The 15,381-nt window shown below is 32.8% G+C and overlaps 2 protein-coding genes across 2 annotated transcripts; both read left to right on the top strand.

The window, feature by feature from the left end:
• Positions 1 to 5,743: 5,743 nt before the first annotated feature.
• LOC139496830 (caveolin-3-like) lies at positions 5,744 to 9,716 on the top strand. Its single transcript, XM_071285119.1, has 2 exons — positions 5,744 to 6,117; positions 9,257 to 9,716. The coding sequence occupies exons 1-2, from the start codon at positions 5,896 to 5,898 to the stop codon at positions 9,593 to 9,595; spliced, it is 561 nt and encodes a 186-aa protein (XP_071141220.1). The 5' UTR covers positions 5,744 to 5,895; the 3' UTR covers positions 9,596 to 9,716.
• A 2,303-nt stretch (positions 9,717 to 12,019) lies between these two features.
• Positions 12,020 to 14,678, top strand: LOC139492931 (caveolin-3-like). Its single transcript, XM_071281108.1, has 2 exons — positions 12,020 to 12,175; positions 14,334 to 14,678. Exons 1-2 carry the CDS (start codon positions 12,020 to 12,022, stop codon positions 14,676 to 14,678), a joined length of 501 nt encoding a protein of 166 aa, XP_071137209.1.
• The last annotated feature ends 703 nt before the right edge of the window (positions 14,679 to 15,381 follow it).

Raw genomic sequence — 15,381 nt, 5'->3', positions numbered from 1 at the left:
CTTGCGGTGAAATTGAGATCTTATCAAATTTTACTTTAAAATCTACAATTAGTAAGTGTTTCGATGTGTATTGTTTCCAATTGTAATTTTGATAAATAATTAGAACCAAACAAACTTACTTCTCAAAGGTATTTATCACCACACGCTCACTTTATGGTTGACTGACTACAGAATACACATGCAGATTAAATTTTGGCACGTGCCATTATTAAGTTATAGGACGGCTGATAGGCAGATTATCTATTAATTTCTTTATTTCTATATTATAGTTGGGTCTGTTACTTTAATTTAGTATCAAAATTATATGTCAGACAATCGCAATAAATAAACTATTGCATTTACAGTTTTAAAAATAGCGTTGTGAAATTATACAGAAATTCAATGGAGTAGGCTACTGTCCTGGCAGATTATTTTTGTGTCAATGAAATAAAAGTCCATATTTTTTTTTATTTTCTAAAACCTCATGTTTCAAACTTTCCAATGAACCAACATTTGCTTACCAGACATTCGAATTGAAGAAGATATTTAACTTTATATTTAGATTTAGAGATGATTTCAACAAAATTTCTAACGTAATCGGCTACTGTCCTGGGAGATTTTTTTTAACTTTGAACACCAAAGAAAATATCAAATTATAGTTTTTTATAAACATTATTCCCTAAACTTTATGATCGTACAAAAATAATATGCCAGACAGTTGATTTTGAGAATTTATTCCAATTATAAGTAAATATTTCTCGGCAATATCAGCCATTTTTTTCATAAAAGTTAACTGTCCTGGCAGATTTTTTTTAACTTATAGATTTTTTATTTTTATTTTTTTTACAAATAATATTATTAAATACCCTGTTCTTTATTATACAATTTAAATTTTAACACTATGTTGAGTAAAACAAAAGTTACAGATAAAAACGTATCGAAAAAAAGTGTCCTGGTTTTATCTGTCCTGTTTTTAGACCTTCCCGAATAATTGTGTATGCATACAAAGAATTTGCACAAACTCGTACCTTTTCTAACTCGTACCAATTTTATAAATCAAGTTATGCGTATTATTGTACTTTAAATGTACTATGATATCTACTGAATAGTAACATACAACAAGAATAAATCAATCATTCAAGCAAACAAGCAATCAATCAATGAACAATTTCTAAAAAAACAAGAAATTTACTACATTTCATTGTCATTTTCTTTTTGGTGAAGAGTTTAATTGTACAAGAGATTGCATGTTTGGGCTTATTGGTTGGTAACGTTTGGGCTTGGACTCATACTAACAGTATACCATTCCCAGTTTTGGGCCAATGGTAAGTCGACGTTTGGGCTAAATTCTGAAGTCGACATTCGGGCTTATCATCATATCATACTGGTTATTTAGATGTCAATATCTATATTTCAATTACATGTATATATTAATAACTCATATGTAATAAATAAACTCATCATAGATACCAGGATTGAAATTTTTTATTTACGCGAGACGCCCATTTCGTCTACAAAAGACTCATCAGTGACGCTCGAATAAAAAAATATTAAAAAGGACAAATTAAGTACGAAGTTGAAAAGCATTGAGGACCAAAAATTCCTAAAAGTTTTGCCAAATACACCTAAGGTAATCTATTCCTGAGGTAGAAATGATATATAATATTCTATTTATAGAGTTTCTTGTTGTATGCACCCATTCACATGATTCCGTTTGAAAGCCAGTCAGTGTCTGGTCCCTATACTCACCAAAGGGGAACTTGAAAGAGGAATTTTGAGCAAGACATATCTGTATAACACTTGATAGTGATAGTGTTTCCACTAAGTAAAACGCAAAGGTATAAAAGATATAAAAATGTACATCCTATAGTAGTTTTTTTTCTCTCTCAAAGGCTGGTTCTTGTTCTAGATTTGGACGGTAAAAGCCTTTTAAGAATTGTCATTTTGTTATACTCTGACACTTGCTGATCTTGACTACTAACTCATTTCAATCAGCACTGATTTTAGAAGAAACAGCAAAGGATTCAAATACTGGAAATCCTCCAGTACTTTTCTTAAATTTCAAACAAGCAATGATCGAATCTGTATTCACGTCGTACTTTTTTGTTTGCTTAATTTGCATATATCAAAAGTAAAATAACAAAAATACCGAACTCAAAGGAAAATTCAAAACAGAAAGTAATCAAATGGGAATTAAAAGCTCAAACGCATAAAACGAATTGAACAAACATCTGCCATATTCCAGACTTGGTACAGGCATTTCCTTATGTTGAAACTTACTGTAATTTACCTGTACAGGTTAAAACTTCATTAGCCCAAATGTAGTTTTGACTCAATTCGCTTTAGGTCAAACGATACCCCTGTCATGCTTATGATTTAGTCCAAATGTCTTGCTCCCGATTGTACATTGAACACAACTCAACGTACCCTTTAAGAGCACCCATCACGGTATATTCCATATGAAAAAAATAGAGGGGCATCATTTACAAACAACTATTATTATAACACCAGGAAAAGATTAAATAAATGAAAATAGGTTGAAAATAATAAAAAAAAAACAATCAGAAAAAATAATTAATAGGAGTTTATTTTCCGAGCACCTGTTGTGCTTATACGTCACATTCAAGGGTATGCATACCTAACTGGATGGAACATCGATTGTAAGGAGAAGATACAGGCGAGCGATCTGAGCATTATGATGGCATTCCAGTAATCATTGGAAGGAATGGTTGGTCTCTTTTATCACTTCTGTTGCTCTCACATTTCTGTTTTTTGTTTTTAAATTCAATTTGAAAATGCAACAAGACTTGTGCCTTGTATGGCCTTGGATTCTTATTATTCACCGGAGGTCAACTTAAGTGTTCCTGTGCAATGTACAATGCTGTAACACACAAGTAAAGATGACAAAAAGATGATTTGATACAACTTATCCTACATCAAATTTAACTACGATTCAAATAAACCCTAAATGTAGTCGATAATATCAAGACCAAATATGAAAGGTCTACCGCGAAGTTACTGCTTCTCGGATAGACCGTCGTTATAAGAAAAGGCATGACCGTGTCACAATTTTCAATTCATGAAAAAGTGCATTGCAGTTGATGCATGTTTTTTTAAAGATGTGCAAGCAATTGAAAAGTCTTAAATACAGTACCTGAATAACAAAAAATATAATATATTTAAGGGGGGAGAGGACCTACGAAGGGATCAATAAAAAAAGGCAGTGGCTATTCGTCCGGCTAGCCGGACAAATAGTCAAAAATGTCTATTCATCCGGCAAGCCGGACAAATAGTCAAAAATGTCTATTCATCCGGCAAGCCGGACAAATAGCATTTTTACGGTTTTTCGCTATTTGTCCGGCCAAATATATAATGATAAAGATATAACATCGTGTTTTAAAGGTTTTGAATGAAGCACGGGTTGTTTTAAAATATGTTGTCTAACCTCGTTTTATGAAAAAAAACCTCATTCTAATAAAAAAAAAATAAACTATACATTTGATTCAGATTTTTTTTTATTCTAATATTCTAAAGGAGCTTGGGTATTGAATTTCTTGTAAGGTAAATAGTCGGACCAATCATTATTGGCTTCATCTATGATTTCAAAAGATCCTGAATTTATAGTTTCAGCGAAGTTTGGTTAAAGCAAGGTCCTCATATGATTATGCACGATTCATATTTAAATTGTTCGGGATTTTAATTCATATGAAATATGAGAAGGGCAGTCACGTGTAACCTGTCCTCAAAAGTAGGATTGTGTTTTCGATAAGATTTGTTTTAGAAAAAAAATATATATTAGATACAACAGAAAAAAAGGGGGATACCCAAACCCTGGTGTCTTATTCCCAGTCCGGGCATATCAGTATGTTCATAGATCTGCGTTGTAGTATACCTAAAAAATAATGCATCCAAGCAAGTTTGATCTAGTATTTTTTCCGAATGTGTTTTGCCTCGATAAGGTAAATGGGGGTAAATCTTCAATTTCACCTTAATTTCAGGCTTATCATTCTCACAGTTTAAATAACATGTATACGCGATTGCTCTGGAATCACTCCTATATACATTTGTTTAAAACAATCACATTCTCTCTGGTTTTCTCTCTACTATGACATCTTTAAATATGAATCACGATCTCCAATTCTCAACACGTCCATTGCATACGCGCGTGTGTTATCCGACACCGCGTGTGTTATCCGACACCTCATCCGGGACACTTTCCACGTCACATGACACGTTTATTGATATTGAATATTTGCGCATCCGCAGACGTATGGCCGGACGAATAGAGATTTTTAACTATTCATCCGGCTAGCCGGACGAATACACTCCGATAAAAAAAATCATCAATCCAATAAAACACACAAGACCATGGCTAAAAAAAAGCGAGGAATAAATGAACAACATACAAAACACTACACAGAACAAGGATTGAGAAACAAGCACACAAAACACACACAAACAACGAGACTAACCCACGTACGCATGAAGGTTAAGCAATGTATGTCTTACTGGTGGTATCAATTGAGTTACTTATGCATTTCAAGCTAAATACGGGGATAGGTGATATTCGGTAATGTTAAGATTGAGGAAAAGCATTTTTGGGTCTTTCACGCAGCAGTTCCTTGTAAGCAGTTAACATTTACAAAGGAATTCAGGATGAGAAAAGTAAGTCCAAGAATATAGTATTAACTTTGAGATATATATATAATGAAGCCCATGTGGTCGTGTGGTCTAGCGGGACGGCTACAGGGCAGGCGATTTGGTGTCACGATATCTCAGTAGCATGGGTTCGAACCCGGCGTGGGAAGAACAAAAAAATTGCGAAAGCAAATTTACAGATCTAACATTGTTGGGTTGATGTTTAGACGATTTGTATATATACATAATGTACACAGCCATGTATCCCCATCACTGCTGGTGATCCGATGGATAAATCTGTTGTAGAGTTGTCACTGGCTCAGACGTACTTATATATATAATATATACATGAGCTGGAATATTGCTACTCATAATGAAAAAAAAAATTCTCAAGATAATTGAAATCATCCCTTTTATGGTTAAAGTTTAGTTTTGAACCGATCGGAACATCATTGCCATTTTCTATATGCAAGTCAACTTAACCGTATACTTGGTATCCTTAGTTCCATGGTCATATAGTGATGCATGTATGCATTTAGAATAGTCACCAAACTTTGAATTATTCAATAAACAGACATCATCTTTATAGCAGAACGTAAAGTAAAAGGTTAAAGCATTGACTTTTTTTTTTTTTTTTTTTTTTATATAAAAACACGAATACACATGTAGTTCTTGGATAAACAAGTGGTGTTTGTATTTTAAAGTATGAGTTTTGATTCCGAATACATTCACGAATAAATGTGTTTTTTTTTTTGTATAGGCAAAACCGTTGAAGAAAACAGTTAACAATGTATATAAATATGATAAACAAAAAGTAAAATTCCCAAAATACTGAACTCCGAGGAAAATCAAATCATAGTTCTATATACATTTTTGTAAATTTACTATTGAACTATAATAGATACTTGGTATATGTCTTTATGCTTTAGTATGTAATAAATAATATCTGACAGCTTGACAGATACAAAATATGTAATCCGACAGTTACATTGGTATTATCTTCAGGGCATGACGAGGCGGAGACGCGTGCTATATTGCTTTTGATAGAGTTTGACCTTAGGTACGTTTACATCAGTCGTTTATCTCACATATCCACGAACGAAAAGGACGTTAGACATTCCATTGTACTATTAATCTAATCATAAAGATGTAGATACCGTTAACTTATATACAGTATCATAACATGGGATTAGCATACCAGTAGATTACATTCATAACCACAAATTTTGCACAGGACCATTGCAGAAATTATTTAAGTTCGGACTAGAATATTACAAAATGTCTGATAGGGGATCTAAAGCCGGTTCCTTTCACGAGGATGCATCAAATGGTGAAACAGAAATACCATTAAATATTCCCGAAGATGAACCGAAAGTACAACCTGATGAACAACCACCACCGGAAATAATTTACCAGAATACTCCACCATCAAGAGAACCGAAAAATGTTCGGATTAATTTGTATGACAGAGATCCCACTAATATGAACGAATTAGTCAAGGTAACACGATTTCACATTTATTTAGAAATGCATGTTCAAATATACCGACTAGTCTAGCACGATCGCACGAATGCTATAAGTATGGTAGTTCATCACAAACATATTGTTCGTTTGCAATGGTATAAAAGGAGTTTAATATCCGGAGGAAAGTTGAGATAAAGAGATAGTTTCAACAATCATACCATATAAAAGATTCTTTTGTTACGTATTTTTCTATTGAAGGATCAATGATATTGTCGCCTGAATCATTACTGAATGCCCAAGAATGTGATTATTAATTTTTTATTGCCGTCAAAATTTGCATGGTCACTTCTGACCATGTACATGAAGCAAAAACCTTTTGGTAAAAACTAACAACCTTTACATAGGTTTTTTTTTAAATACAATACACTAAAATATAAACAATTAAATTAAAAAAAAAATTGTATGTTTAACACAACCCCAACGTAAAAATCTAGGTTAAGATTTAAAAAATAAATTATCAGCCTGGCAAGTTATAATTTATAAAAACAAATGAAGATGCCAGGGGACAACAGGATGCTTTTTATGACAAAAACATAACAAAGAAAGTTAAAGGTTGCTACATAAAGATTATTAACGATGTAAGAAGGATGGTAGTTCACTGTTGTAACTACGGGCAATTACATCAATGAAAACAAGATCGTCTACAACATAAGTTAAATGAGAGTTTTATACTTCGTTTAACTTAATATGTATCCAGATACTGATACTGGTATCTATCTTATTATCTAAAGATAAAACATAATACGGTAAATATTATGTTACTGATTGTAAGAAGTACGAAATTAAAAACAATAATAACTATAATTCGACGCAATAAAGTTTTGTTTACTAAAATTGGCAGGAAATCAGGATAACTTTTTTTTTCAATAAGCAGAAAGTTTATTACAAATCATATTTATGAAAAAGAAAAGTAATATATAAATCTAGAATTATTTTTTAGCTTTTTCTCCTTCCCTTTATCCCAAACAGATACATGCATTGTTTTTATTAAACAAGGGAAACACAAAATGTATTCCGGGATACAATGGTACGGGACGACAGTTGGACGAGTCAGATGACGGACGAACATAAGGACAAAGCAACACCGGGATACAATTGTACGGGACGACAGTTGGACGAGTCAGATGACGGACGGACAGAAGGACAAAGCAACAACCGCGGATGATTTCGATTTGTTTTCTATGACAGCATTAAACACTTTATGGGAAAACAACAAGAACCTAATGTTTTTGTGTCAGATTTTTTTCTTTCTAATTCAGTCTATATTTTGTTCCTTTTTCTCTTCTTTCGAGCTTGATGGCCTAATGCTATCATGTTGTCTTTCAGTGCTTGAATTCGTTAAGGATTCTGCTTTCCTGCAATGTATGTGGCATTTACAACGATTGACTGTTCGATTCGACCTAGAGAATGTGTTATTCAGACAGTATAACGTTATTTTATGAGACGGTTATTGCCTAAAAAGGCTTGTTCAGAACACACAGTAGCGTGTCTTTGCATCACATGGTCTTTGGATACAATTCATAAATTTGTTGGTAGGCTACAATCTGTTCACTGAACGTTAAACAAGCATGCATCTATTCATATTTTTTTCTTCATTACTTATGTTTTATTTTACCAACTAAGTATCTGACAATATTAACTTATTTTATTAAAGGACATAATTTCACATTGACATGATTGGGATGTTTGTTCACATAAAACATTTGTTATACATAGTGATGTATATACTGATTTCAATTTTATCTGTGACAATAAAAAATGAATAAAAAGAATCATTAACAAGAAAGGATAAATTTGAGAATGGAAATGGGGAATGTGTCAAAGAGACAACAACCATGACCATAGAACAGACAACAACAGATGGTCACCAATAGGTCTTCAATGCAGCGAGAAACTCCCGCACCCGGAGGCGTCCTTCAGCTGGCCCCTAAACAATTATATATACTAGTTTAGTGATAATGAACGTCATTCTAAACTCCAAATCATACACAAGAAACTAAAATTAAAAATCATACAAGACTAGCAAAGGCCAGAGGCTCCTGACTTGGGACAGGCGCAAAAAATGCGGCGGGAATAAACATGATCATATGAGTTGTAACATCATTGCCTTTTATCAATGGTTTTGACGATAATAATTATGCTCATCAAAAACAAAGAATGTTGTTCTTTACCAACACAAAAATATTAATTATTATAATTGAAGGAAAATGTGAACCAAAAACAAAAAAGAAAATAAAGTTATGAAAATGCATTTCCAGCTGCATGATATCTTGTGCTGGCCTTTGATCTGAAGTATTCGTAGTGTTTTATTTGTATTTATATGAAAAAAAGATAGATTTCATGTTACCCTTAGTATTTTGTCAAGGGACACGGTGCTTTTAATGACATCTTTATACTAAATACGTTGGATGTGCATTTGTTGATGCTTTAGTCTAGGAAAACATGATGCAATTATTTGTTGTTATTGGCATAGTTTAGCTTTTAATAAGTTTAATAAGTACTTTACTTGAAGACAGTTACTCTGTCTTGTTTGTCCTTTTTGTGAAGTGTTTTATTGTTCTGCTTTGTGTCGATCTGATGAATCTAGCTCTATCAAACTGATTTTTTACAGTTTGATATACATTTACCTTGTGTTGTTAAATAATTGGCTCATGTTAAAGGGTTTGGGGCTAACAAATAAATTTTAAAAACCGTATAAAGTGCTGCATATGCATGTTAAAAGTGGACAGGGGTCTGGCATTCAGAGGTTGTCTTTTGTTGCTGTCTGTCGTTGGTTTAATTATCTTTTGTCGTGTTGGGGCCTTTTATATATAAAAAAGAAATTTTAAAAGACTCCTGACTTTGGACAGACACATACATGTATATAATAATGATGTTGACCCGACATCGGTTATTTTTCTTAAAAAACTCAAATCATTATTACCTGGCATATCCATTTTCTCAATAGCTTATTATGGTAGATCTCAAACATCATCACCTGAAGAAAAGGGAGCAAATTTTAACAAATAAAACTATTTGACATTGTAAAGAACTAAAACTAAAACTCTTTAACTATTATAATTTGCTGATAACCCTCATTTTCAGCTGTGACTATAATTACATTTTATATTTACAGGTTCAGTTTGATGACATTTTTGCAGAGCCCGTGGGAACCCACAGTTTTGATGGTGTCTGGACAGCAAGCCACACTGTGTTTACGGGAACTAAACACTGGTGTTACAGAATACTATCTGCCGTATGTGCCTTGCCATGCTCTTTCTGCTGGGGACTACACTTTGCTTGCTTATCATTTAACTACATTTGGAGCATACAACCTTCATTAAGATCATTTAGTATTCAAATTGGACCTATTGCAAAAGTTTGGAGTATGTGTGTCCGGGCGTTTTGTGATCCATTATTTGAATCCATCGGATTTATTTTTAGTAAAATCAAAATTTCCTTCAAAAGGGACTAGCATGAATAGAGTTATCTAAGTTATTGATGATAATCTTTTCGTCAAACAATAGCCTTATTTTACATTTGTATATTCATTTATATCGTAGTATTTTTTCAATACATGACTTTTATCTCAACAATTGTTATGTTTATTTCAATGACATAGTCTCAAGGAGCTATTTTCAAGTTGCGTTGTAATTCAGGAAAACTAGGAAAATACCTACACATATCATACAAATTATCGAAGTTTTGGTATGGCTTTTGCCCCCTCAGGCTTGTGCACAGTTGTTTGTCGTTTGGTCTCTTTCTTTCTTTATTTTTTGCCATGAAGTAGTCAGTTTATTTTTATGTTTTTTTTTGGTATCTTTCGCCTCTCTTTTGATATGAACATAAATAGATGCAGTTTAACAATTAGAAAATGTGAGTCTGTATCTGTGTGCAGATCATCCTTTATTATGTTTTTACTAAAAATATTTGATTTTCTATTGCAAAAACCTTCAGCTTTGCATGTTCTGAACGATCATGGAATAGATTCTAAAACACACGGAGCACAGTCGAAGAAATGCAACGACAAGTTATAAGAATAAGTGTGTTATCCCAATTTTTTAAAATCCTATAGATATTTAATTTTGTTTTTCATTTTTCATATATTTCTTAACACTTCAAGAGAACCATGTGTTTCCTTAGTTGAACCGAAAGTACTGAAACAGTAATACACTGTACAACACTTTTGTGTTCCGAAAATCACAACTTGCGGGCGTGCTATGATGTTCCAAGTCTATGGTAATTTGGCTTAAATGGTATTTTTTTGTTGTTCTTTCAGTAAAATTTTTATTTATGTAATTGCTTGTGTAGGTACACAACACCAGGAATATGACTAATTTTGTCAGAGTAGGGCAGCTTTTACAATTTACATATGTTTTAAATGTGATTCGATGTGTTTGAGTGGTGACATCTGAACGAAAACTCATCAGAGATACCAGGATTAAAATTTTATATTTACGCCAGACGCGCGTTTCGTCTACAAAAGACTCGTCAGTGACGCTCGAATCAAACATAGTACTATTCCGGATTTCTTAACAAATATGATATACATGCAATGATTATTGTATCATATGTTCTTAAATTATCGACAGATGTGTAGCAATGATAAGTTGGTATGTTTTATGGCTGTCGTGCATTGTTTCGTCTTTTTATTAAGTTTCGTTGCAGTCGGGTCATTACATACTTTTTTGGAATTGTTTTTATTATTCTGGGCTAAAGTTTCTTTTTTCTAGTAGAGTTATAGGTTGTATTTCTGTAAATATTGACAATGCAATTTCACGTAGGAACTCCTTTTACGGCTAAAACTGTACCACTTTTACTATGAAGTTTTGAAAAAAAAATCTTATCCTAGAATTGAAAGTTCGATTACACTACAATTTTTTTCAAAGGTCAAAATATAGGGCTGTGCAGCATATTTTCAACGTTTATATGCCCTGAACTTTTCAGAGTTTAAACTAACACTAACTTTCTTAACTACCCCTACCTCAAATGAAGGGTTACCACAGATTTCAATGTAAACAATATGCACATGTATATTTACTGGTAACATTCCCAAGTTATGTCTCTATGAGATGGAACAAAGAGAGCATAACTGGGAACCAGTATGTAAACAAAATTAATTTTCTATAAATATTCGAAATCTCCCCAAAAGAGGCGTGGTTTGAGAAACAGCTGTATTTACAAAGTGCAACCTATAGTCTCTATATATATACTGTTTACATAGGCCTCAAATTTTAGCAGAACACCACAAGACCGATTGTTGACAAGAATGATACGAGGTCCATATTAGATGTTTACATAAGCTTCATTCTGGTGAACTCATATTTGACATGGAGACACACGCTTTATTTCTTATAATCATTTGAAACCGTTTTACTCCGATCGTAATTGAAATGGATCAGATTAGGATTTTATCAGAATATTTTCACTTTTCAAAGAAATTTGATTTAAGAAAATCAATCGTAAATTTTGGTCGGCAAGGGTAATAAAAGTTATTCTGAAAATACATTTATTATTATATCATACACGTCAAGAGCTTCTCCTTCATTCAAAACTTGAGATCAATTAATAATCATTTGCCTTTTATATTTTAAAATAATATGCTAGACCAGTTTATAGGAATAATCAGTCTTTTACTTTCAAATCTTCTTTAACAGTCAATATTCATTATAACCTGAAAGTTTCATGGAGGTCTAGGTTAACACTTCTTCACAAGTTTCTATGATATGTGCGACATTAACATACACGATTGCTAATACATGCGTTTATGAGTGTGATGTAATATTTCATCGCTAGATAACATCTCTACATTCAAATGAAATTGCATTTGTAGAACTTGGCAGGAGTTATGTTTGCACTTTTCAACATCTTTCTCTATAGTATAGTATAGATATTCATGATGACAGAGGCGGAATCTCCGACATTGCCGAGTAGTTCCTGTTGGGATCCGCGTGTTGATCGTATATATCAGAATGAATCCCCATCTAAGGCACCCGCTAGTGTCAGGATTAGTTTATACGACAGAGATCCTTCAAATATCAACGAAATAGTACGGGTAAGTCAACTTACAATTTACTTAGTACCTCTACATCCAGTAACATATTTAACGTACGCCGGATGGCTAAACGCGAGTAGTTTGTAACACCAGCCAGAGGAGAGATTAATTTATATGAACTATCATGTTCTGATAAGTTGTAAGTGTCTATAGTGATAAAATTTATCGTACTGCTAACATACATTTATATGTAAATTTTGATTTATAAAAATAAGAAAATGGGATATTTTTGCCAATGAGACAACTCTCCACAAGACACTAAATGACACAGAAATTAACCACTATCACCGTACGTACGGCTTTAAACTCAACAATGAGGAACACCCAAGCCGCATATTCAGCTATAAAGATTTTTACATAGAAGTTCGAAATAATTATTTCATATTTTCTGTTATTCTTCTTACTAGCAATTTGTTTTGATACAACAAGAATAGTGTCATAATCTCAATTATGCCAGATGCCATAACACTTACAGAAGATGTTTTATGGTTTATCATGTGTTTATCATTTTTGCTTATAAATAACACTTTTATGTAATAAAACTATCGTCGCAGTTGCGACGAGGTAAACATTATTTCCAATAATTTGTTATTCGCTCAATACCAAGTAACGAGTGGAAATCAGGATAGATGAAGCAACGAGGAACACTTTAGAAATTATAACGCAATTCACTCGAATTAAAAGAGGGGCGAAAGATACCAGAGGGTATGCAATAGTAAAACATTATGTCCCGCTGTCTTTTTCGCTGTGATTAACTTCTGTTAGAAGTTGTATGCTGAAAAAGTTTGTTTTACCAATGTGGAAATATGATGTGGTATGATTGCCAAATGACGTAGACGTGTTTACTGACTTCGATGAATCAATCGACTGTTTTGATCAGACAGGTGCCTCATACTGTCTTGTTTGTATGTAGTTGATATCAAATTGATCGCAGTGTTGAAAGGATGTTAAAGTTACATAATCGTTTAAAATTCGTAGAAAATTACAAACTTCTTTCGATAGATTTTAGAATCACATTCAAAACAGTGTGGCTGTGGCCATTGATTGACGACCTAAATTATCCCATTGAGCGGGACAGATTATGTGAACGTTTGTCTGTAATAACCACTGCTCACTCTGTACTTGTTAAAGACACTTAAACTGTGGGGTCACCAAAGGTTCTCAACACCTAAATAAAGTAATTCGAAAAATTAATCAGGAATAACACGATGTTTTGATTTATATCAATAATATAAATCAAAACATAAAGTTATTCCTGATTAATTTTTCGAATTATTTTAATATTAAAGGCGTTAAGAACCTTTGGTGACCCCACAGTTTAAATTTTATGATAAGTAAGTAGTGAGCAGTGGTCATTACAGACAAACGTTCACATAATCTATCCCAGTCAATTGGGATAATTTAGGTCGTCAATCAATTACCACAGCCACACTGTTTTGAATATGATTCTATCCGTTTTAGGTAACTCCTATTGGCTAATTATATTTGGATTACGCTAGACTCCCTTGAGCCAAAATTCTATATTAAATCCCAATCAAGCATAATTTCAACATGAGACATTTACATTGTGAAATACCTAAAGATAAGGATTTTTAAAGAAGAGACCAAAATATCAGCTACCTTCTTAAAGTATCTAGAAGAAATTATCCAAAGTTATCATCGACCTCCTTAATATCTTCTTGCCGCATATCTTGGTGCAAAATAAAGGAAACGGATAAAAATCGTTGGAATTTGTTTATTATATCATTAATGTATGGAATTATGAACTATTGTATCAAAGATTTATTAAACTATCTACACATACTTTGGCATTTACTGGGTCTTCACCTATGTTATTTATGACTAATTCACAGGGAGACTTAGATAACTGCTGTTAATCTAGTTTCTTGTTTCAACTGTTAGAAAAAGTGCAATTAAGTTTGCAGTTGAAAAAAGTAAATGAATTCAGATTTCTTTATACTAACCGTACTTTTTCTTTTTAAGGGATTGTAAACACAAAAATGTTATAATCGGTTTCATTTTTTCCTTTATCAATTATTTCACATCATTGTGTTAATATATCGGCTAAGAAAAATAAAAGGTATAAATAAAGTTTGGACGTTTGTACCTGTTAATATGTTATATTTTCATTGAAACTTTGATACCTTTATCTTTACAGGTCCAGTTTGAAGATTTATTTACTGAGCCTGAAGGATCTCACAGTATCGACGGTGTATGGCGAACGAGTTACAGAGTTTTCACAGGAACAAAGCATTGGTGCTACAGAATACTGTCAGCTATTTTTGCTGTCCCATGCGCTTTCTGTTGGGGGTTACATTTTGCTTGTCTGACATTTTCTCACATCTGGACTATACAGCCATCATTAAGGTCTTGTAATATTGAAATATATCCAATGGCAAGACTTTGGGGATTGTTTGTCCGATCCTTCTGTGATCCTTTTTGTGAATCTGTTGGACTGATGCTCAGTAAGATTAAAATATCGATCAACAAAACCAAAGAGTAAACGATTTATGTAACAAAAAAGCTCTAATGAAATTAAATAACGGGTTTCGATAACTGACAAATTATACATGATGTTTACTCGTTATCGATTCAGGTTGTGTCATAATTAAGATATCATCATCTTGTATATAAATAAAGTGTCGTGATTCTCTTAACCTCTTAACTTAACTTTTGTCACTATTCACTTATAGAATATAAACTCATCATAAAGGTACCAGGATTGAAATTTTGTATTTGCGCTAGATGTGCGTTTCGTTTAATATAAACAAAAGGCTCATTAGTGACGTTCTTATAAAAAAAAAGTTAAAAAGACCAAATAAAGTCCGAAGTTAAAGAGTATTGAGCACCAAATATTCATAAAAGTTTTGCCAAATACAGCTAAGATAATCTATTCCTGAGGGAGAAAGAAATTAGTATTTCAAAGTTTACATTGTGAACAAACAGATAATAAGTGTCGCTTTTGCATTCGTTATCTGAGTTGTATATCTTGATACTTTATTCTCGATTCTTCTGTTGCTTCTTTTTGGTATAGTCTTGTGAAACCTTTGTCTTCAAATTGTGTCGCCAAACCCATAGTTTTGAATTTTTTATGAGCTGTTCTTTTGCCTGTTTGTTTTCGGTTTTTTTTACCACGGTGTTGAATGTGTTTTGTCAACTTTCTGTTTGTGATGGCTCAGCGATCTCCTCGTCCTCTTTGGTAATTG

The sequence above is a fragment of the Mytilus edulis genome, chromosome 1 (genome assembly GCF_963676685.1).
Source record: "Mytilus edulis chromosome 1, xbMytEdul2.2, whole genome shotgun sequence".
NCBI classification, from domain to species: domain Eukaryota; kingdom Metazoa; phylum Mollusca; class Bivalvia; order Mytilida; family Mytilidae; genus Mytilus; species Mytilus edulis.
Note: the sequence above shows the minus strand (reverse complement) of the source record. Positions and strands in the feature narration are given on the sequence as shown.